The sequence below is a fragment of the Eubalaena glacialis genome, chromosome 7 (genome assembly GCF_028564815.1).
Source record: "Eubalaena glacialis isolate mEubGla1 chromosome 7, mEubGla1.1.hap2.+ XY, whole genome shotgun sequence".
NCBI classification, from domain to species: Eukaryota; Metazoa; Chordata; class Mammalia; order Artiodactyla; family Balaenidae; genus Eubalaena; species Eubalaena glacialis.
This window is the reverse complement of record NC_083722.1, coordinates 76605853-76626731: the sequence shown is the minus strand read 5'-3', so window position 1 is coordinate 76626731 and position 20879 is coordinate 76605853. Positions and strand designations below refer to the sequence as shown.

Sequence of the window (20879 nt, the reverse complement as noted above, 5' to 3'; positions counted from 1 at the left end):
TTATATACATGATATAAAACCCAGTAGCCATAAAAGAAAAAAAAATAGATCATTTTCTTGATACAATTGACAATATCAATTAGTTTAATGAAACAGTCTAAGGACTGCTGTTTCTAATGTACAAAGAGCTGTTTGAAGTCTAGGGAAAAAATAATACTGGAAAAATGGGCAAAGGACCAAGTAGATCATTTATAGACGGTCATTCAAAAATGTAAGAAAATGTATTAATCTAATAGCTTTTAAAATGCCCAGCAAATTGGCAAGAAGTCTGAAGCCTGATAATACATGCAGCCTGGTGTCAGTGTGGGGTAACACACTCTCATCTCCCATCAGTGGCATTCCCTTTGGCCCTGCTGTTTGATGGCAGGGAATGTGTTTCAACATAGTACTCAACTAGGTACGCCAAAGGGTGACATCAGTGTTGTTTGTAAAAGCAAAACCCTAGGCCAAACCCAAATGCCTGTGAATGGGAATTAAATTGTTATACATCCATTCATATAATGCAAACTGCAGCCAGCAAAAGGAATTAACAGGTTGCAGAATGGGATGTGGTTCCATCATTACTCAGAAAAATCAAAATGTATGTTTACATATATGTATGTGTAAAAAACATGGAAAACTATAAACTAAACTGGATGATTATCTCTAGGGTTAGATCACAGAAGACTTGTTTTTTAAATTTTACATACTCTAATGTTTGAATTATTTCCAACAAATACACTTTTTATATAAAGAAGAAAAATAAAGTTTTTAAATTGTTAATGTAAAAACTGGAAAAAATGAATTTTTAGTGTCCTAGAAAAAATATCCATTTTAGTGTCCTTACAGTGTTTGTAAGAGAAAAGGAGCTTGGGAAAAAACATGATATTTTTTACATTTTACCAGTATGTCTGGGAATCATAGAGACATTAATTTTAAGAGAAGAAATGTCAGTGGAAGTCAATGTGGGAATTAACTTAAATTTGTTATTATTATTGTCATTAGAATTCGTAAGTCCCCAGTGTCCTCTCTATGTATGAGTTACTTTTTTTAATCTCATATATTTATTTTAATATTGCATGGCCAAAACATGTCATGCTAAGAACTTTTTAGATGAATAACTAGAACAGAACCCATTCCTGAAATAAAAATGTATTCTTAATCTCAGGGCTTTCTTTTTCATAGCCTCCATTCCTTCAGGTGCCCCTCACCCAACATATATGTGGGACCTCTCTCATTCTTAAGGATTTTCCAGGAAGTCCATTTCAGTACCACATTAGAAATCATAAAGATCAAAACATTAAATTATTTTGGACAGTCTAAAGGAGATTTTTTTTTTCCTTAAGTTTGAAGTTTCAGATATTCTCAGGGAGATGCAGTAGAAAATTTGGGGGGTGTTCTGCAGTTTCCTCAGCTTTTATGTGTTTTAGAGCTTTTATATTTAAAACACCTAGTGCTGTGCTCAGTATCTGCTAGGTTCTCAGTAAATTATGTTTCTTATTTTCATTAGTCAGAATTATCTTTTATTTTTCTTCTGAGTCAGGCATTATTCTGTGTATGTAACATGAATTGTGTCATTTAAGCTTCCTAACAGCCCCATCTGATGGGCCCAATATCTTCATTTTACAGATGATGAACCTAAGGCATAAGAGGTCAAGTAATTTACCCATGTCACAGCAGCCAGTAGGTGACAGACCCTGTAATTTATTCAAAAACAGAGTATGTGTGTTTATGTCACAGAGGCTATGCTGTTCCTTTCCATGTTGGAATAAATCCAAATGATAAAATTTTTAAATCAGTCAGTTGTTAATATGAAGAAATGTGGTGAAGAGGAAGCTTGTGTAGAATTTGCTTCTTATCTTTTTAACAGTTGCATGAGGCTGTTTTCTGTATGCTGATAAGTCTTCTCCATTGCTTTTTTTTGCTAAAGTCTGTGAGAATGGGGGAAGAAAGGAGAGGGGAATAAAACAGTCTTGGAGTAACATTATTTTATGAAAATTAACTAGAAATTTAAAATAGATACAATATTTGATAAGACTTAATTTGATTTCAGTAACCTATTCCTTTGGTTTCCTATCTTTATCAGAGCTTCTGTTTATAGTTATTTTTTCTTTTAAGTTAAAATGAAGGAAATCTGCCTTCCCTCCTTACCTTCTCTGCCAACTCCTTGATTGTCAGCGGCCTGTCTTCAACCAGTTTCCTTTACCACAGGAGAAAGAAGACGTCCCTGTGGAAATGTCTAACGGTGAACCAGGTTGCCACTACTTTGAGCAGCTCCGGTATAATGACATGTGGCTGAAGGTTGGCGACTGTGTCTTCATCAAGTCCCATGGCCTGGTGCGCCCTCGTGTGGGCAGGTGAGCGTTTTTGAGGTAGAGAGGACAAGGTTTGGTTTGAGAGATTCGGAGCCAGTAGAAATTCATCACTGTTTAGGATGAAGGCTAAAGTCCCTCCCTTGGCATCTTTTCCAACTTCCTCTCACACCACAGTCTCCCTGCTTACGCCTCTAGCCACACTTCCTTCTTTAAATTGCTTCCATGAATCCTTTTTTTTTTTTTTTTTTTTGCTTTTTCTTCTCCTGCTGTTTGCTGAACTCTCAACCCAGAAATCTCCCTGCCAGCTTCATATGGTGAACTCCTTTAGCTTAAATTTGAAATGGCTTTTCCTTAAGGAAGCCTTTCCTGTCTCCTCCAGACTAGGTTAGGTCTCCCTATTACACATTTTCAGAGCACCGTGTATTTCCTTCTTCTCAGAGCACATATCATTTATATTATCAGGCTTCCATATCACACTACAAATGCCCTGAGAGTTAGAGACCCTCTCTTTTTGAGCAAAAAAGCGATGTATATACCTTTATATCCCCTGCTCCAAGCATAGTGAGTGAGGCTCAGATATTTGATGAACAAGTAAATGGGTGGAAGTATGGTTGGATGACAAAGAATAGCATTAAAGGAGTCAGGGCGCAGGGCTGGGCAGTAGAGGATAGTAGTTAAGGAAAGTAGTTGGTTCCAAGAGATCTTGGTTTAAGTCCCAGCCCTGCTAGTTTAATGTCCATAGGCAAATGACTTAACTCTCTGAGCTTGTTTCCTCATTGTATTTGTTCATCATTCAGTAATTGTTTATTACACACCTACTATTTGCCAGGCTCTGTAGATACATTAGTGAATAAAACAAACAAGTATCATTAGTCCCGCGGATCTTTTTTCTAGTGGGAAGACAAACTATAAACATCGTGAATAAGTAAAGTGTATAGTGCATTACATTATGATATGTGCTGTGGAAAAAAATAGAGCTGGGTATGGGGAATCAGGAGTGCCATGGTCAAAGTTAGGGTGTTCAAAACTTTAAATAGGATGGTATGTAAAGCCTCACTGAGAGCTGACAGTTGAGCCAACACTTGAAGAAACCAAGGAAGTGAGTAATGTGAATATCCAGGGAGAAAGCTTTCCAGGGACAGAGAACAGCCTGTGTAAAGACCAGAAGAGAGGCATTCCTGGCCTGTTCAAATCATCAGTTTGTTACAGGTGGAGTGAGCTGTACATGAGTTAGATAGGAGATATGAGAGCCAAGGGATATAGTGCAAATCTTGTGGGACTCAGAAACCATTGTAGGGACTTGGGCCTTTACTGAATTAAATGAAATATCATGGATTATTTTCAGCACAAAAGTGACCTTTTTTTGGGGCGACACTGCGAGGCATGCGGGATCTTAGTTCCCCGACCAGGGATCGAACCTGCGCCCCCTGCAGTGGAAGCACAGTCTTAACCACTGGACCATCAGGGAAGTCCCCAGAAGTGACATCTGACTTAGGTCTTAGCAGGATTGCTCTGTCTACTGATTGTTAAGAATAGACTGTAAAGAGTCAAAGGTAGAACAGCAAGGTCTGCTAGGAGGCTCTTGCAATAATCCAGGCAAGAATGATGGTGGTTCAGGCCAGTAGTCAGATCCAATTCTGTAAATTAGTCAGATCCTGTTTTGAAAGATTGAGTTAAGAGAATGTAGTGTCCAAGAGAGAGGAGTCAAGGGTGACCCCTGCATTTTGGCCTGAGGAACTGGAAGGGTGGAGTTACCATTAACTGCAATGAGGATGCTGCTTCATGTCTGGAACCATGAGGCTATTGGGACAATAATAATAGCCACTTTATGGTGTGGTTGTGAGGAATGGTACAGTATCTGCACTGAACAGTCAGATGTTAATTTTTATTTTTTTCTAGGGAGCTCTGGTCTGTGACTTTCATCAGATTCTCATGGGGTAAAGGGGTATTAGATCTTGACCTTCAGAAAGGTCATGAACCATGGCCTTAAAGGAATATGTGCCACTAATGTGATCTGACCCCAAATACTGATGATCTGTGTGTTTATTCAGCTCACAAATCCAATGATAGATGCTTAGCATCTCAGGAAGAAAACCTGAGAGTCAGCTTAAACTATTAAGTTGTATGCCTTAGTTTATGTTAAAAAAAAATTTTCCCCCTGAGATGAGTAGCCAAATGTTCACTTCACTTTTTTCCAAGTATCTTCTCACATGCTTAAAGGGGAAAAAAATCAAGGAAATTGTCTTATTATCAAAACAGCCAATGAAACTCCTCTAAATAGTGCATATCATTAAGTTTTTGGTTAACAGAATTTTTGTTAGACTAAGCCTTTAGGAATGAAACCTGTAAGAACTCTATTTTAATGGAATTTCTCCATTTTTTTCTCCCAAGAATTGAAAAGGTATGGGTCCGAGATGGAGCTGCATATTTTTACGGCCCCATCTTCATTCACCCAGAAGAGACGGAACACGAGCCCACAAAAATGTTCTACAAGAAAGAAGTGTTTCTGAGTAATCTGGAAGAAACCTGCCCCATGACATGTATTCTAGGTAGGTATTCATGCTTTTAATTGTAGGTATTCATGCTTTTAATTTAATCTTATTCATTCCACAGTTGGTTGAATAGTTCTTCTGTCCTGGGTACTCTTCTAGGTGCTAGGTATACAGCAATAAAAAAACCAAAATCTCAGCTGTCTCAGAGACTTACAGTGGGGCAGAGGCTGGGGAGTCAGTAAATAAATTAAAATTAAATATATAGAACATCAGGTAGTAATTAGGGCTATGAGTGAGAATAAAGCAGAGGAAGAGGATAGAGAGTAATGTTGAGGGGAGGTCCTATTTCAGGTAATGTGGTCAGCAAAAGCCCCTCTGATAGGTGACATGAGAGTAGAGCCCTGAAGGAAGTGAGGAAGAAAACCATTCAACGCTGAGATTTTACTCCTTTTAGGCACAGCAGACACCAAATGTAAAGACCTTGAGGCAGAGTATCTGGGCATGTTTGAGTCACAATAAGAAAGCCGGGTGGCTGGAGCAGCCAGGGGGTGTGGTAGGGAATGAGCCCTCTAGGTGGCTTGGCACTTAGTCATGGTAGGTCTTACAGGCAGTGCAGGGATTGATCTAGAACAGATGAGAGGTCCTGTGAGGAGTCTGAGCAGAGAGACCATGTGAGCCGACGTATATGCATTAGAGGAATCACTGTGGCTGCAGTTTGGAGGATGTGTTGTAAGAATAAGGTAGGAAGCAGGGAGAGCAATTAAAAAACTTTTACAGTCTCTGTTGGATTAACCCTAGTAGTGTTATTGTTCCCATTCCAAAAATGTGAAGGACTCTTGTTTTGGTTTCTGTTGTGTCATCCTCCTGAGTGTTCACAGTGGCATTCTGCTTCTCAGATCTAGTTATATGCACCATATACTGTTATTGTTTTCAGCTGTTGTATTTATTCTGGCCCTGAATTAACTCGTTAGCTCACTTACACCAACTACTGTTTACATCTTTTGGAGTGGTTTTCCAAAAGGTTACTAGTCACAGCTTTATATTGATTACATATGGTTGTAAAGTTGAAGGAGCCACCATGCTTACGACCAAAAGGAAATTTGCAGATTAAAAAGTATTTTACACTTAGACTTTGGTCACTTTACTGTTTACCTACATTGTTTTTGGTACTTTGAATTTTTTCAGAATTGGATATGGTAAAAATGTCTGAATGGCCAATAATTCAGTACATTTTCCTCTTCCCCTCTGGGGAGAGGCAACAAAATCTAGTGAAGTTATTAAATCCTTCTTGAGTTTCTGCAGCAGAGAAAGTCTTCCTTTTAACTTGTGCCCTAGAGCTTTACTCCCTAGTGTAAACCTAGTCGGGAGACTCAAAGAGAACATAACAAAGGTGAGACTGAAGTCTTCTTTGGTTAGGACAACTGTATCATTGATTCTTTTTTAGTTATTTTCTTCGTGGTTACCCTGGGGATTACATCTTAAATTTATGACAATCTGGTTTCATATGCTATACAAAAAACTCTGTTGGGGCTTCCCTGGTGGCGCAGTGGTTGAGAGTCTGCCTGCCAGTGCAGGGGACACGGGTTCGAGCCCTGGTCTGGGAGGATCCCACATGCCGCGGAGCAGCTGGGCCTGTGAGCCACAGGTACTGAGCCTGCGCATTTGGAGCCTGTGCTCCGCAGCAGCGGGGGCCGTGGCAGTGAGAGGCCCGCACACCGCGATGAAGAGTGGCCCCCGCTCACTGCAACTGGCCCACGCACAGAAACGGAGACCCAACACAGCCAAAAATAATAAATAAATAAAGTGTAAAAATTAAAAAAAAAACAAAACTCTGTTCCTCTATAGCTCCATCCCTCCCCCTTTGTATTATTGTAAGAAATTACCTCTTTATACTTTGTGTGCCCATTATCATAGATTTTTAATTATTGCTTTGTGTATTTGTCTTTAAAATCATATAGGTGAAAAAGAAGAGGATTTACAAACCAAAAATATAATATTGCCTTTTATATTTACCTATGTAGTTACCTTTACTAGTGGTTTTTATTTCTTTGTATGACTTCAAGTTATTGTCTAATGTCCTTTCATTTCAGCCTAAAGAACTCCCTTTAGCATTTCTTGTAGGACAGGTCTGCTAGCAACAATCTCCCTCATCTTTTGTTTATCTGGAAATGTCTTGATTCCTCCATTTTTGAAGGCTACTTTTGCTGGATATAGAATTCTCCATTGGCAGTTTTTTCTTTCATGTCTTTCATCAAATTTGGGAAGTTTTTGGCCACTGTTTCTTCACATATGTTTTCTGCCCCTTTCTCTTTCTCTTCTCCTTCCAGGACGCCTATTATGCCTATGTCGGTTATGCTTAATGGTGTGCCATGGGTCTCTAAGATATTGTTCATTTTTCTGTATTCTTTTTTCTTTCTTTTCCTCAGACTTTTCATTTTAATCGACCTGTCTTCAAGTTCGTTGATTCTTCTGTGTGTTCAGATCATCTGTTGAACCCTTCTAATGAATTTTTCCTTTTTTTCCATATTTATTTATTTATTTGTCTGTGATGGGTCTTAGTTGCAGCATGTGGGATCTTCAGTTGAGGCCTGCGGGATCCTTAGTTGCAGCATGCAGGATCTTTAGTTGTGGCATGCAAACTCTTAGTTGTGGCATGTGAACTCCTAGTTGCAGCAGGTGGGATCCAGTTTCCTGACTAGAGATCGAGCCCAGGCCCCCTGCATTGGGAGCGCAGAGTCGTAGCCACTGGACCACTGGGGAAGTTCCTCTAATGAATTTTTCAATTTAGTTATTATACTTTTCAGCTTAAGAATATCTATTTAGTGTTTACATTTTCTGTCTATTGATATTCTCTATTTGGTGAGACATCATTCTGGTTTCTTTTAGTTCTTTGTCCATGGTTTCCTTTAGCTCTTTGGGTGTATTGAAGACAGTTGATTTAAATTCTTTATCTAGTAAGTTCAGTGTCTGAGCTTCCTCAGGGACAGTTTCTGTTCATTTTTTTCTAATCCCAAGTAAGTCACACTTACATGTCTCATGCATGCCTCATAATTTTTTTGTTGAAAACTGGATGTTGAAACTATATTTTGAATATTATGATGTGATAACTCTAGAAATCAGATTCTCCCCCCTCCTTAAGTTTTGTTGTCATTGCTTATTGTGGGTTGTCGTTGCTTGTTTTTTAGTGACTTTTCTAAGCTAATTTAAAGACTGTGTTCTTTGTGCTGTCACTGAAATCTCTGTTCTGCTAGCTTTGTGGTCAGCTAGTGATTTAACAGGATTTTCTTAAATGCTTGGATCCAAAAAACCCAAAAAATTCCCAGTCTTTGCAATTGCATACTGCATCTTTGTTGGAGCACACCTTTAACACTCAGCGCAAAAGTTTACAACTCTGCCTTTGCCTTTACTACCTGCTTGTGCAGGGCTTGATAGTCAGCTAAAGGTGAGAGCTTAGGGCCTTCTCAGGTCTTTGCTGAGCATGCACCCTGCCCATGGCATGTGCATGGCTTTCTAGATTTTCAGGACTATGTGGAAGCTTTTCAAAACTCTTATTCCCCAAAGAATAAGAGTTAGGGGGGTGGGGGGAATGGATGAGGTAGATTAAAATGCCACAACGCTCTCCTGCTGGCTTTCAGTCACTTTTTTCCTTAAGTAAGCATTCATTTGGTTGCTGTAAACTTTTAGCTGTTTTCCAGGATTCCAATTATGTTGATTCTCACAGTTTTTGCTAGCTTTTCTTAGTGTTTCTGTGAAGGAACACTTGGATTCCCCAACTGCCATTTTCACTGACATCACTTGAAGTAATTCCTTTTTACAGTTGCCTGTTAGAATGTGTTGCATTCTGTAGTTCATAAACTAGTTTTTTTTTTAATCTAGGATTTCATTTATTTCAAACCATAACCCTGTGTAAAAGATGATGATATTCTCAGAAAGGTCATGTTACTGTCCAAGAAATGGACCAGAACTGAAACTTAGGTCTTCTCATTTATACTTCTGTACTGGTGTTTGGATTGTTGGTTGGTTTACAGCCAACTGGGACACTGTGGAGAGTGAAAGGGGGTGCCAGTAATATTAGGCAGGACAACAGGCATACAGTGAGATGTTCATCTTGAGATAAAGCCCTAAAGAAAATGCATCTAGTGGTCACAAAATGGGTTTTCAGCCCAGCTTGTGGATTTCAATATCCACCCTCCCCATGGGAGAAAAGTGTTTCTTTGTTACATTTTATATTGACTTAAATGCAAGGAGGCAGATCTTTTTTTAAATTAATTTGTTTTTGTAGACAGTAGTAATTTAAAGTGTCTAAACTTAAGCTTTAGAGGATTTATAATTTCATTGTGTTAAATATACACACTGTTGAATGTAAATCTCATTTTTGTCTCTCTGAAACAAAAGTTTTAAGGATAATTAGGTGTAATTTTTTCATCTTCTACAATATAGACCTAGTAGGCCTATTTCACTTAGGAAATAGTCCTGTTTTCCTAACTATTATATATATGTTCTTTGTTCAGTTTCTGTTAAGAGTTGTCCTCACTAACTTGAATGGTAATCAAATGGCCACCAAGAAGTTGCTTTTGGGAATGAACATGGCCTCACCTGGCAGAGAGTACCTTTACCCTTAGGCCACTTGAGTGATAAAATTTCCAGGAACCTCAGCTCCTCAAACATGCCAGTTCCTAATTTATTGCAAGTTCTGTTTTCTTCATAGTAGATTTTTTTTAATGATTCTTTAATTGAAAAACTATTCTTAGTAAGGCAAGAAAAATAAAAAGTTTTTAAAGATTAGAAAGGAAAAATAAAATGATCAATTTTTGCAAAGGTACAAAGAAAATCCAAGAAATGTTCAGATAAATTGTTAGATTTAGTGAAAATATCAACATCATCTGTATTTCTATTTACCATCACTGAGCAGTTAGAAAACTAAAATTTTTAAATATGCAATTTACATTAAATACCTAGGAATAAATCTTTTAAAAGATATATAAGACTTACACATACACATGCTAAAAAAAAACTGTCAGGAAATTATCAAGAGAAATTAAAGAAGACCTAAGTAAATGAAGTGATCCGTCATGTTTATAGCTGAAGGACTCGGTATTATAAAGATGTCAGTTCTTCCCAAATTGATGTATAGATTCATTGCAGTTCCAGTCAAAATCCAGCAGGTTTTTATAAATTTTTTATCCATTAATAAATGAAGCTTCCTAAACTCTTGTCTTTTCCCTATCTTTTGAGGGCCTGGTGGGAACCCCAAGTCAGGACAGGGACAACACATCCATTCCAAGGCCACCATCATTTTTACTCTTTAGCTGTGGGCAGAATTTTTACCTTTTCCAAATCTCTATTTTTCCTCTATGAAGTATGGAAAATACTAACTGTCCCTTTTCTGAATTGAAAAGCCTTTGGATTATGTAAGTAAAGTGCTGTGTAAATCCAAGGCAGTGATAATAATTATAGCTATTTTAAGCTTGTAATATGGGGACTTCCCTGGTGCTTCAGCGGTTAAGACTCCACGCTTCTACTACAGGGGACACTGGTTTGATCCCTGGTCAGGGAACTAAGATCCTGCAAGCCACACAGTGCGGCCAAAAAAAAAAGTTATAAAGTGTTTCTAACGTGTTTTTACATGTTTTGCTTGTAAATGTTTAGTAAGTTGTTAGCTATGAACACTTCTGTTAAGGTCAAGAGCAAAATAGGAATGTCCTTGTCACTCATGTTTAACATTGTTCTGAAGGTACTAGCCAGTGCAGATAGAAGTAAGAAACAGACATTTCAAATAAGGAAATTAAGGAGATGAAAATTCAAGAGAATCAACCAAGAAGCCATGGCACGTAATAAGAGAAGTAAGATGGTTGAATATAAAATTAATAACAAACTAATTGCCTTAAAAGATTAAATAATAGGACTTCCCTGGTGGTGCAGTGGTTAGGAATCTGCATCCGCCTGCCAGTGCAGGGGACACGGGTTCAAGCCCTGGTCCGGGAAGATCCCACATGCCGCGGAGCAGCTAAGCCCGTGCGCCACAACTACTGAGCCTGTGCTCTAGAGCCCATGAGCCACAGCTACTGAGCCCACGTGCCACAACTACTGAAACCCACACGCCTAGAGCCTGTGCTCTTTAACAATAGAAGCCACCACAATGAGAAGCCCATGCACCTCAACAAAGAGTAGCCCCCGCTTGCTGCAACTAGAGGAAGCCCGCACGCAGCAACAAAGACCCAAGGCAGCCAAAATATTAATTAATTAATTAATTTTTTAAAATGCACTTTAAAAAAGAAGATTAATAATAAAAAGATAGAATTACCTTAGGATAAATTTAACAAGGTATTGCCACAGTTGTATAAAGAAAGTTTTTTAGTGCTACTTTTAATGCATTTAAAAGGGAATGCTTGGACTTCCCCGGTAGCACAGTGGTTAAGAATCCGCCTGCCAGTGCAGGGGACACGGATTCAAGCCCTGGTCCGGGAAGATCCCACGTGCTGCAGAGCAACTAAACCCGTGCACCACAAATACTGAGCCTGCGTTCTAGAGCCCGTGAGCCACAACTACTGAAGCCTGTGCACCTAGATCCCGTGCTCCACAATAAGAGAAGCCACCGCAATGAGAAGCCTGCGCACTGCAACGAAGAGTAGCCCCTGCTCGCCGCAACTAGAGGAAGCCCGTGTGCAGCAACAAAGACCCAACACACCCGATCAATCAATCAATCAGTCAATCAATGGAATGCTTGAACAAATTGCAAAGCATACCATGTGCTTGAATAAGAATTTTCTACATCATAGAGATGTTCATTCTCCCTAAATTAATCTTTAATGTGATCCCAATAGACATACCAATGGGAATTTTCTGTGAGAAAGTTGGGACTAAATAAACTGATTTTTTAACATCATGTCACAAAAGAAACAAAAATCAGGAAAATTCTGAAAAGCATGGTGAAGGGGAGAGTGTCTATCCTTACAGATACTAAAACATCCTAACACTATAATAATTTAAATTATTTATATGATATATGAATAAACAGATTATTTGAACAGAATAGAAACTTTAGCAGTAGACTCAAATATAATTTAATTTGTGATAAAAGTGGCATCCCAGGTAAGTGGGAAAAGGTGGATTTTTCTCTAAGTAGTATTTGGAAATTAGGTAGCCATTTGGAAAAAGTAAAATTGTATCCATCTCTTGTGTCAACTTCAAAATAAATTCCCAGATAAATCACAGGCTTAAATGAACCTAAAATGAAGTAGCAAAGATACCAAAAGAAGTGATGGGAAAGAAATTTTTATAACCTTTGACATAAAACCCAGAACTCATATAAGAAAGATGGATAAATTCAACTATATAAAAGTTTAAAATGTTTGGCAGAAGTAAAGACAGATGACAACTTTGGGAAGATATTTACAATGTATATCATAGAAAAAGATCAAATTTCCCTCATATATGAAGAGCTCCTATAAACAATTAGTAAAAAAGATCAACATCCAATAGGAAAATGGGCAAAGATTAAGAGAGAGCAGAGAGAAGTTTATCAGTGGTTCTTAAAAGAAAATATGAACTTCAGCCAGTAGAGAAATGCAAATTAAAATTACCCAGATGCTGCTTTTTTTTAAATTACCTATCAAATTGTCAAAAATTCATATGTTTACTAGTTGATAAGAATACAGGGAAGTGGCATTTGCCCACTTTGTGGTGGGTTTATGAATTAGCATAACCTCTATGGAAGGTAATTTGATAATACCTATAAAAATTAAAGTGTACATACCCTTTGACCCAGGTTTTGTACTTCTGGAAATTTATTCCTCAAATGTATTCATCCATGTGCAAATTGATATGTGTCTTTTTTGGGGGGGGCCGGGTTGGGTCTTCGTTGCTGCGTGCGGTCTTTCTCGAGTTGCATCAAGTGGGGGCTACTCTTTGTTGTGGTGCGCGGGCTTCTCATTGTGGTGACTTCTCTTGTTGCGGAGCACAGGCTCTAGGCGCTTGGGCTTCAGTAGTTGTGGCTCGTGGGCTCTAGAGCACAGGCTCAGTAGTTGTGGCGCACAGGCTTAGTTGCTCTGCGGCATGTGGGATCTTCCCGGACCAGGGCTCGAACCCGTGTCCCCTGCATTGGCAGGCGGATTCCTAACCACTGCACCACCAGGGAAGTCCGATATATGTCTTAAATTATTTATGTCAACATTGTTTTGCTTCAGTAGGAGAGCAAAAATTTGGAAACAACCTAAATATCCATCAGTAGGGAACTAGTTGAATAAATATATTAATACCAGCAGTGATCCTCAAGATTTATTATTTTGGAGCAAAATTTAGGTGTAAAACAATATAAGTGATATGCTGCCATTTGTAAGTTTGTATGTGTGGTAAAATATAAATGTTGCACATAAAGTGCAACATTTTAACCATTTTTAACTGGACAATTCAGTGACATTAAATCCATTGACAGTATTGTACAACCATCACTGGAACACATCTAGAACTTTTCATCACCCCAAATAGAAACTCTATACCCATTAAGCAATAACTACCCATTTCCACCTCTCCCAGCCCCTGGTAAGCACTGTTTTACTTTATTTCTCTATGAATTTTGCCTATTCTGGGTACCTTATATAAGTGGAATCATGCAAAATTTGTCCTTTTGTGTCTGACTTATATTACTTAGCATAAATAAAAAATTCTCAAGGTTCATCCATAGTGTAGCATGTATCAGAATTTTATTCCTTTTTAAGGCTGAATAGTATTTTATTGTATGTATATATAACATTTTGTTTATTCATTCATCTGTTGATGGACATTTGGGTGGTTTCTACCTTTTGGCCAATTGTTTATAATGCTGCTGTGAACATTGGTGTATGAGTATCTGTTTGAGTCCCTGCTTTCAGTTCTTTTGGATACTTACCTAGAAGTAGAATTGCTGGATCAACTCTGTTTAACTTTTTGAGAAACTGCCAAACCGTTTTCCACAGCAGCTGTACCATTTTACATTACCACCAGTGATATACAAGGGTTCCAATTTCTCCACGTCTTTACCAACACTTGTTACTTTCTGGAGGTTTTGTTTGTTTGTTTGGCTTTTTTCCCTTTATAATAGCCATCCTAATGAATATGAAGTGGTATTTCATTTCAGTTTTGATTTGTATTTCCCTAATGATTAATGATGTGAGCATCTTTTCATGAGCTTATTGGCTATCTGTGTATCTTCTTTGGGGAAATGTCTGTTCAGATCCTTTGCCTGTTTTTTGAGTTGTCTTGTTATTGCTGAGTTGTAGGAGTTCTTTATATATTCTGGATATTAGACTCTTACCAGAGATATAATTTGCAAATATATTCTGCTGTTCTCTGTGTTGTCTTTTCACTTTGTGTCCTTTGAAAAACAGAAGTTTTTAATTTTGGTGAAGTCCAGTTTATCTTTATTTTCTTTGGTTGCTTGTGATTTTGATGTCACATTTATGAAACCATCGCCTAATAGAGGGTCACAAAGATTTACACCTATGTTTTTCTTCTAAGGGTTTTATAGTTGTAGCTCTTACATTAAGGTCTTTGATCCATTTTGAATTAATTTGTGTATATGGTATATGGTAGGCTTCCAGCTCCATTCTTTTGCATGTGGAAATCCAGTTGTTCCAGCACTACTTGTTAAAAAGACTATTCTTTCCCCATTGAATTGTCTTGGCACCCTTGTCGAAAATCAGTTACCCGTAAAAACTCAGTTGTATGGGTTTATTTTTAGACTTTTAATTCTATTCCATTGACCTACATATCTATTCTTAACACCTGTGTATACCCTGTAAGTCTTCTAACTTGAATCATGTGAATATATTAATTCAAAAATAATACAAATTTAAAATAACTGTTAGCTATGACCACAATTTACTCCTTTAATTTCTCTCCAATTTTCTCTTTCAGGAAAGTGTGCTGTATTGTCATTCAAGGACTTCCTCTCCTGCAGGCCAACTGAAATTCCAGAAAATGACATTCTGCTTTGTGAGAGCCGCTACAATGAAAGTGACAAGCAGATGAAGAAATTCAAGGGACTGAAGAGGTTTTCACTCTCTGCTAAAGTGGTAGATGATGAAATTTATTACTTCAGGTAAACTTGAAAAACTAAGGAAGAAAGAGCACTTCAGCTCCTAATAGTAAAACTGATATCAAAATAGCGTAGTCCAGGGTGGGTTTTTTGGTTGTATTTTTTATTAGGTCTTAAACCAGAGCAGTCGACATTTCAAATAGAAAATATTAATTCATTCAATTAAATATTAAAGGAAAATCCTCATAATCTGCTGAAATGTGATAACTGCTATAACAGTCCTCTTGGCGTAGACTTCAATAATTGTAATATGGAGGCAGAAGTCTTTGGTTCTGGTTCATAGCCTGTCTATTAAGAGGTTGCACAGTTCTGTAGACTACGAAAATTCTTTTCACTATAGGCAACTAGATCTCAACTTTGCACCCAGTGCTTTTGTGGGTATTCAGCAGAATCCCTTAAAAACAAACATCTGTAAGTAGGTGTGACTATAAATATACGTTTTAATTCTTTCCCTTGCTGACTTAGAGTAGACATTGCAGATTGCAGGACGTTGCTTCTAGATATTAAGGCAGAACATTGCTTTCTGATCAATCCTGGAGGAGTGTTAGGTGATTTCATTTTATTTATTTGTTTTTATGTCACTGCTTTTAGAAAACCGACTGTTCCTCAGAAGGAGCCCTCACCTTTATTGGAAAAGAAGATCCAGTTGCTAGAAGCTAAATTTGCTGAGTTAGAAGGTGGAGATGATGATATTGAAGAGATGGGAGAAGAGGATAGTGAGGTCATTGAGCCTCCTTCTCTACCTCAACTTCAGACTCCCCTGGCCAGTGAGCTGGATCTTATGCCCTACACACCCCCACAGGTGAAGGTGACAAGTTCCTGTTACTTGTCTTATTTCCAGCTCTGGTTTGCAACAAATTCAAACCCAAAAGGGAGGAGACATCCAGCCCCTATATTGTGGGAGCTTCAACCTAGAATGCTACAGGAAGGAACAGGTTTTTTTTTTTCTCGATGCCACTAATAACTTAAAATTTAATATCTTTTTTTTTTTAAATTTCATAGACAGCTGGTTTTAGTGGCAGGTTTAGTTAGAAAGCTCTTCTTGCCTTGTATTGAAGGAAAGCAATAAGGAACTGCATCATTCTGTTACTCTATCTTTTACTGCTTGTATCTTTTTAGTCTCTTTCTTTAGGACCTCATCTTTTGGTTAAGGTGATCCCTATTGGTACTTTTTTTTCATTTAGAGTTTTCTGAAGACTTGATTGTGAGGTCACTATTATAGATTGCAGTCATGGAATTCAGTGAAACTTTCATTTTTCTTATATGGTAAGAGGCAAGGAAGAGCTGTGTTTTGAACATGAAAATGGCCAGCTAGAAACTGAACATGTCTACAAAACAGTAGCTGTTGAGTCACATGTTCCTGGCTTCCAGAATCCTTTAGCAATTGACCAGATGCAATGTTCTGATGGCACTATAAGAGCTTTCTGTCTTACAGTCTACCCCAAAGTCTGCCAAAGGCAGTGCAAAGAAGGAAGGCTCCAAACGGAAAATCAACATGAGTGGCTACATCCTGTTCAGCAGTGAGATGAGAGCTGTGATTAAGGCCCAGCACCCAGACTACTCTTTTGGGGAGCTCAGCCGACTGGTGGGGACAGAATGGAGAAACCTTGAGACAGCCAAGAAAGCAGAATATGAAGGTAAATAGAGTGTAGGCACAACTGTCTGAGCTTTCTAAGCAAGGGGGTGTTTTCAGCAATGCACGTGCATAGACAGGTTGAATCTCTTGTTCTTACCACTTGCACGTGAACTTTGTGTTGGGGACTGTCTCAAATGGCTCCCATCCAGCAGTTTAAGTGTCAGCCTTGTCCTGACTGAGGAAGTGCTGCCTCTGACTTGGCCTCTGATCCTGGTGTGGTTTTTTTTTTCCCCCAAATTTCTCAAACAAATATTTAGCTATTAAAAATTGCATGATTTTTTTTCTTTCATTAAGTCCTGTAAGCACACATGTGTTGAGCTGGGGAATGATTGTACAAGGATGTTAAATATAATTTTGGTTAAAATTCATCTGAAATGGGGCTTTCAAAATCAGTGATCTTCTATTACGGCTCTCGATAAGCCATATGTATAAACTCCAGGCTGAGGCTTGGCTGAAGCGCTTGGTTTCCTAGGCCAGTCCTGGCCTGTGCTGCATTCATAGCTACTTTTAAGGTACTTGGGTTCTCTTTGATAAAGCTCAACTGCCTTCATTTTCCTTTTACTCTATAATTAAATCATTTGGGGCTATGAGCTATCATTCAAGGATTTGGTGGTTCTTAGCCATTAAGGACAAATACTTAAGAGAGATTTTTGGTTTTTTGTTTTTTAATATCAGGCATGACTTTAATAAAGAAATGAGTAATAAACATTAGATTAGGCAGGACTGTTGCCCTTAGAGCTGTACTTTTTTCCATTTGGAATTGTATATAATGCTTCATTTTGCCAGTTTAAAGCCCTCTCTCGATTGACCGTAGTGATCACCATTACTGTTCTTGGCCAGGTCCAAATCCAGCAAGCATAAACAAATTAATTATCAAGGCTGCCTCCTTTATTACAGTTTATGGAGTTTCCAAAGAAACTCCTTTTTTTAAAAAACTAGTTTACTCCTTTCATTTATTACAGTTGATTTATTATTATAAAATTATCTGACAGGCTTCCCCAAGGATCTTGTGCAGAACCCTAGTCCTACAAGATGTTCATTCAGAAAACATTTGTGGCAAAACCAGTTTGAGAAGCACTCCAAAAACTTTCTCTCTTGGAAACTTAACAGTGCATATTGCCATATGAAAGTCTTAAACCTATAGTAAATAACCTATTTTGTTCACCTGGCATTTTCTGGAACTTGATCAGGTATTCATGTAATATCTGCTAATATCCCGAAGAACTAATATTTCACAGAACATTCTTTGAGAAACCATGGTCAGTTCTATAAGAACCTAGAACTTTGGAGAGCTTTGGTATTCCTAACCTTAGTGGAAGTTAAGACCAGATATATCACTCAGTTGGAGAAGTGTTAGAAATGAAGCTCACATGGCTGTAAAGCCTGGTCCAGAACAAATGACGCCAGTACTGCATGGCTGGTTATTCAGAGTGTGAACAAGAGCGAGAAATGTGTCTGGAGATGATGTAAAAGTAAAAATGCTGGAGCAGAACTGAAGAGAAGGAGAAATGATGGCTTCTGGGAAATTCTTCCAAATTCAAAGGAGAATCTGAAATTCAGTGAGAACTTAGTGAGAGGAGCTATATGACTCAGCAGTGTCTGCCTGAGACACAAAATCTGAACTTTTGGTGTTCAGACCCATTGAATTCAAAACCCAAAGTTTGGAGTTTGGCTGACTTCATTTAATAATTCTCTTTTCTAAGACAGCCCAAAAAGAATCAACAGGTAGCCAGTCCAATATTCCATCCACAGGCCTGAAATTTTCTTTTTTCAACTTCATTTTTTTGCTCTCCCATTTTACTGTGTCATTTGTGTAATGAAAATATGAGAACTTAATGTGGGAGTCTAGGTCATCAGTGTTTTTTTTACTGCTAGTTCAAGGAAATAGGTTGTTAAAATGGCCTTTGTCCCTCATGCTCATTGTACAGAGGATCTGTAAACTGGGACAGTGTAGTCAGTGATGACAAGTCTCTGCAGGTAACACTGTCGCAGCCGAGGAAACTTTGACTTGGTTGACTTTCACATTCTCACCCAAAGGAGGACTGGAGCCGTTGCTTCTTGATGCTGTTTAAAGCCATGTGACCCTGAGCTGTTTTCCCCTTCCTTAGATCAGCCAGCAGTAGCCTTTTGAATTCCTTGTTGGAGGGTTAATGTGTGGCAGTTGGAGTTTGATACGAGGAATCAGGGCCGCAGGTTGCTGGTTCTCTCTGTATCCTTGGACAAGTCACTACCTGTCTCCAGTCTCAGTTTGCCCATGTGAAGAGTGGAGAGGAGTTCCTGTTTATGAACGGTGAAGCAAAATAAACCCTGTATTGTGGGAGCTTTGGGAATGCACATTTCTAGAGTTCTCTAGTAAGGGTCCAGCCTGCTAGCTCCCAAAAAGACTGGGAATGTGATTGTTGGGGCTACTGGCTATGGAGAAGCAGAAAGAGTAGCTCAAAGGAGTGAGGGGTATAGCAGGGATGTTCCACAGCCCAGAACTGGCACAAGCTAATGCTCCTCTTGCATTTTGGATGAAATAAGTATGAATTCTGGAACTTTTGCTGATTTAGTATGATTTATGGTCAGTAGTGAACTCAGCTTCAGGAAACCTGGTTCTGTCAGTACATTGTCCATTGCTTCATATGTGTATATATATATTATTCCCTGCTTCTGATGACTGTAGCCTGGAGTATCATGCATTTTTTTCCCTTGGGGTTTATTAAACATGACCTCTTTGCTTCATTAGAATGTACAAATTAGCGTTTATTTTCCCTAAAACCTTGTGGAGGAGGCAGTAAGCTACTTTTCCCTTACAGAGTTAATTTTCTTCAGCTGCTAAACCTCATGACACTAATGACAAGAGTCCTCAAATCTTAGTAAAATTGGGTGCCAGGAATCAGGAAAATATAGTAAGTAACAGTTGTGCCAAAAATTACAATGGGCCATGGAATTGCTTCATGTTGAAATTATAAATAATTTGTAATGCTATTAATACTAGAATAATGGTAGCGCTTCTCATCTTCAGGGTGCCTTGTGAGATTAACCACGTTGGTTATGCTGGTGACGTTTTTAAATAAAATCTGTGCTTTCTGAATGTGTGTTGCAGTCTTAACATTCTTGAAATCTTTGCAGACCAGTTCTCAAGATGGGATAGGAAAGCTGGACTCTAGGTTACCAAGTGAAATCGGCCCGACTCCTCCTGTGTTGAGACTAGTCATCTACTGTTCCTTCCATTGAGACAGAACTGTTGCCTGTGTTTTTACTAGTCCTGTTGAATGCAATGGATGGTATTTTGAATTCCTGGGTTAAAAACAGAATTGAAAATCTGAAATGCCTTTACAGAGCGGGCAGCTAAAGTTGCTGAGCAGCAGGAGAGAGAGCGAGCAGCACAGCAACAGCAGCCGAGTGCTTCTCCCCGAGCAGGCACCCCTGTGGGGGCTCTCATGGGGGTGGTGCCACCACCAACACCAATGGGGATGCTCAATCAGCAGTTGACACCTGTTGCAGGTAAAAACAGGAGCTAAGACCATTTTTTTCCACTTTAAGAAATTCCTTCATTTTTTTTTTTCCTCCAACAAGGAGTAAGCCACAGTCTCTAGGCTTTTCTCATGACAGATTCAAAGTTTGAAGTCATCCATGTTGTCCTTATATCGCCTTTCCCTTATGGGCAATGCCTCCCCTCTGCCCCAGAAATGGGCCCTGGGCCCAATCCTGGGAATTGGTAGGGAGCAGCTCTTCCCTGGCTGTGGGCATGGTCTGGCGATATTCTCCACCGCAGACTGCTCTTGATAGAGTTCTACAGCAGAAAATATAAACAGACCCTGACTTCTGTTCTGGAGGGACTCCCAACAGAAAACACAAAACTAGTCTTTAGGTGGTGATGATTTTCCCATCTCATTCCAGTGTTCAGTTTGCCTTGTTCTGCTGCAGCCATCCTTAAAAGACTGACCATTTAAAAGGATTTTTGACAATGAATTGTAAATCCTTTCTTGGTCACCAATGTGCATGACTGCTAAGTAGAATACAAAGTCCTTAATCAATTCATTGTGCCCACTCTGTAATGCTTTTCTATTTAATTACATTAAACTGCATTTTCTGTTAGTATCCCAGTCACATATTTTTAAAAAAAGAAAAGAAAAGATGAATGTGGTTTGCTTGTGTGTGTTGTCTCTGGTTCTGGTAGCCATAGCAAATTTGGCTGTTCTTGAATATTCTTGTCTGACGTGTCTCCAATGAGAAGCCTGCAGACCACTTCTCGGGTCCCTCCTTCGTGATCTTTCTAAGCCTGGTGCGGTCCATTCAAGCTGTGTTTCTTCTTAAGCAAGCAGTCTGACCTCTTTTTGCAGGGAGTCCAAGATAGTGTTGCTCAAGACAGGCTCCTTGGGATGCTGTTTTTGTTT

General features: G+C 38.7%; 1 protein-coding gene across 17 annotated transcripts in view; it reads left to right on the top strand.

Annotated features, from left to right (window-relative positions):
* Window positions 1-20879, top strand: part of PBRM1 (polybromo 1) — a 105889-nt gene that overhangs the window by 74409 nt on the left and 10601 nt on the right. For 9 of the 17 annotated variants that reach the window (XM_061196965.1, XM_061196964.1, XM_061196950.1 and 6 more), the window contains 6 exons: window positions 2191-2336; window positions 4686-4843; window positions 14681-14864; window positions 15453-15663; window positions 16297-16498; window positions 19822-19986. In XM_061196965.1, coding sequence (XP_061052948.1) covers window positions 2191-2336; window positions 4686-4843; window positions 14681-14864; window positions 15453-15663; window positions 16297-16498; window positions 19822-19986 — 1066 coding nt within the window. The remainder of the gene's footprint in view (window positions 1-2190; window positions 2337-4685; window positions 4844-14680; window positions 14865-15452; window positions 15664-16296; window positions 16499-19821; window positions 19987-20879) is intronic. The other 8 variants (XM_061196967.1, XM_061196963.1, XM_061196959.1 and 5 more) reach the window with 1 other exon arrangement.